This window comes from Sinocyclocheilus anshuiensis, unplaced genomic scaffold, assembly GCF_001515605.1.
Source record: "Sinocyclocheilus anshuiensis isolate Anshui unplaced genomic scaffold, SAMN03320099.WGS_v1.1 scaffold206, whole genome shotgun sequence".
In the NCBI taxonomy this organism is placed as follows: Eukaryota; Metazoa; Chordata; class Actinopteri; order Cypriniformes; family Cyprinidae; genus Sinocyclocheilus; species Sinocyclocheilus anshuiensis.
In genome coordinates, this window is record NW_015542358.1 from 297415 (window position 1) to 299572 (window position 2158).

At 33.9% G+C, this 2158-nt stretch overlaps 1 protein-coding gene across 1 annotated transcript in view; it reads left to right on the forward strand.

Annotated features, from left to right (window-relative positions):
* Positions 1-275: 275 nt before the first annotated feature.
* LOC107691821 (RAS guanyl-releasing protein 2-like) overlaps positions 276-2158 on the forward strand; it is a 13379-nt gene continuing 11496 nt past the window's right edge. Inside the window, exons 1-2 of the mRNA XM_016490625.1 lie at positions 276-420; positions 1524-1697. Of these exons, the coding sequence (XP_016346111.1) occupies positions 316-420; positions 1524-1697 (279 nt within the window). The 5' untranslated portion in view covers positions 276-315. The remainder of the gene's footprint in view (positions 421-1523; positions 1698-2158) is intronic.

The following is a 2158-nucleotide window of genomic DNA, read 5'->3' on the forward strand; positions in this document are numbered from 1 at the left end:
TGGAACCATGTATGCCAAAAAAGTACCTTTATTTTTTAAGAACGTAGCTCTCAAATCTTATTTACACTTCTGCATTTTCAAATGTACAAAAATCAAAACCACGAGTTGAACAACAAGTTCAGATAAAATGAGGTTGAGTAGTTGATGATTTTTTTTTTTTATGTCATGAGAAACGTCCTTATACAGCACTGTCAGATTTCAGCATGTTAGACAACTGCCAAGAATAACAACATTAGTCCTATCTGAAATAGCATATTTTTCCGCTGCAGGCCCTCGTATAAATGGAAACGACAGGTTACCCAAAGAGTTCCATCGATGTCAAAAAGGAGAAAAATGTCTCTTTTGTTTGATCACCTGGACCCCTGTGAGCTTGCTGAACATCTGACCTATCTGGAGTACAAATCCTTCTGCAAGATAATGGTACGTTTGCGGGTACAGGTTTTGCTATCATTGTTGGGATGAAAGTGCTCTAATTGCATTCAGAAGAGATAGAAATAGACCAAATAATGTCCTAATTAAAATCTAAAAGTGCTGAAAGTCTCTCATGTCTGCGTGGAGTGTTTAGCTGATGCATTTATTTTTATCTTATATTAAGAACCTGATGAGAATGAGTCACCACATAGATATCCATACAATCTTGGATATGCAGTTGAGTGCACGTGTTTGCATTTAACCCTCTGGGTTTTGTTTGATAATTTTTTACTTCATCAGAATGGTATGAAACATGGACATGATTTGAAAAGGTTAAATGGCGCTGAAAAAAAATGGTCACACTTGTTTTGTTCGCATTGGAGAACAATGGGAAGCTAATTTCATCTAGTGCAAGCGTTTGGTACTGCGCCCAAACAAAATCTTACTGAAAACTCATTTTTTGAGATATCAACCTCAAATTTGGAACATACCTTGTTTAGATTTAGGGCTTTGATTTTGTTGAGTAAAACGTCTTTTGGAAAATATATATTTCATATAAAAGTTAAAAAAATTATTTTTGTGTAACTTAAACTTCTAAAACTTTTTTTTTGTTTTGCTTTTTAAACTTTTTTCACTTCAGCAATAATCCAAGTGTGTTCTTTAAAAAGAAAACAAATTTAAGTCTGTGCTCCAAAGCATTCTCAAAACGTGGTTAACAGGTAATAAATATATCATAATAACTATTCCATAAATATAATAAAATCCCCTAAAATACAAAATATGAAATAAAATCATCAAACTAAAATATAGTACATTCATTTTATTGAATTTATTTTGAAAATCTTCTAATTTTTAACCACCATGTGAATAACGCCAGAGGATTTAAAAAAAATGAAGAGAGCATTCAGAAATTTCTTAATGGGAACTTAATGGGATTTAGGGCTTTGATTTTGATTTTGTTGAGTAAAACATCTTTTGGAAAATATATATTTCATATAAAATTGAATGCTAGCAAATTGTTCTTACAGCATATTTTTGTAATCTGTGATGAAGTCATTATGGAGTTATTCCTCTCTTGTGATCGGTGACCATTTGTTTAATGTGTGTTTCAGTTTCAGGATTACCACAGCTTTGTGATGCACGGCTGTACGGTAGATAACCCCATCCTGGAGAGGTTTATTACGCTCTTTAACAGCGTCTCGCAGTGGATTCAGCTGATGGTTCTGAGTAAACCCACCGCACCGCAGAGAGCTGCTGTGATCGCACACTTCATACAGGTTGCACAGGTCAGGAACTCTAACTTGGTCCTACTTTACATCAGGCGTCTATGTATGTCTATCAAAAAAAAAATTGTTTGGTTCATTTGTACTTTATGGTATTGCAAAACACTTTTGCCACAACTGAGGTGGGCTACAGGTAAGGTTAGGGACAGGTTTCATGGTATGAGTAGGTTTAACGATGGGTTAAAGTGTAAGGTCAACAGTGTAATTATAAAAGTAATTACAGAAATTAATTGCAGATGTAGTTATATATGTGACTACATGCAAGTGTTCTTACAGTTTGTTTTCAACTGCTTACACACATTTTCAAATTGCCTCTTTTTTTTTCAAAACTTTACACACAAATCCAAGAATTGCACACACAAAATGCAAAATGCCTCACATCTCTTGCAAAATGAAGCACTGCATTCAAAATATAACAAACACATCTCAAAAGCAAACATTTGCAAACACCTTTGCCATAATAT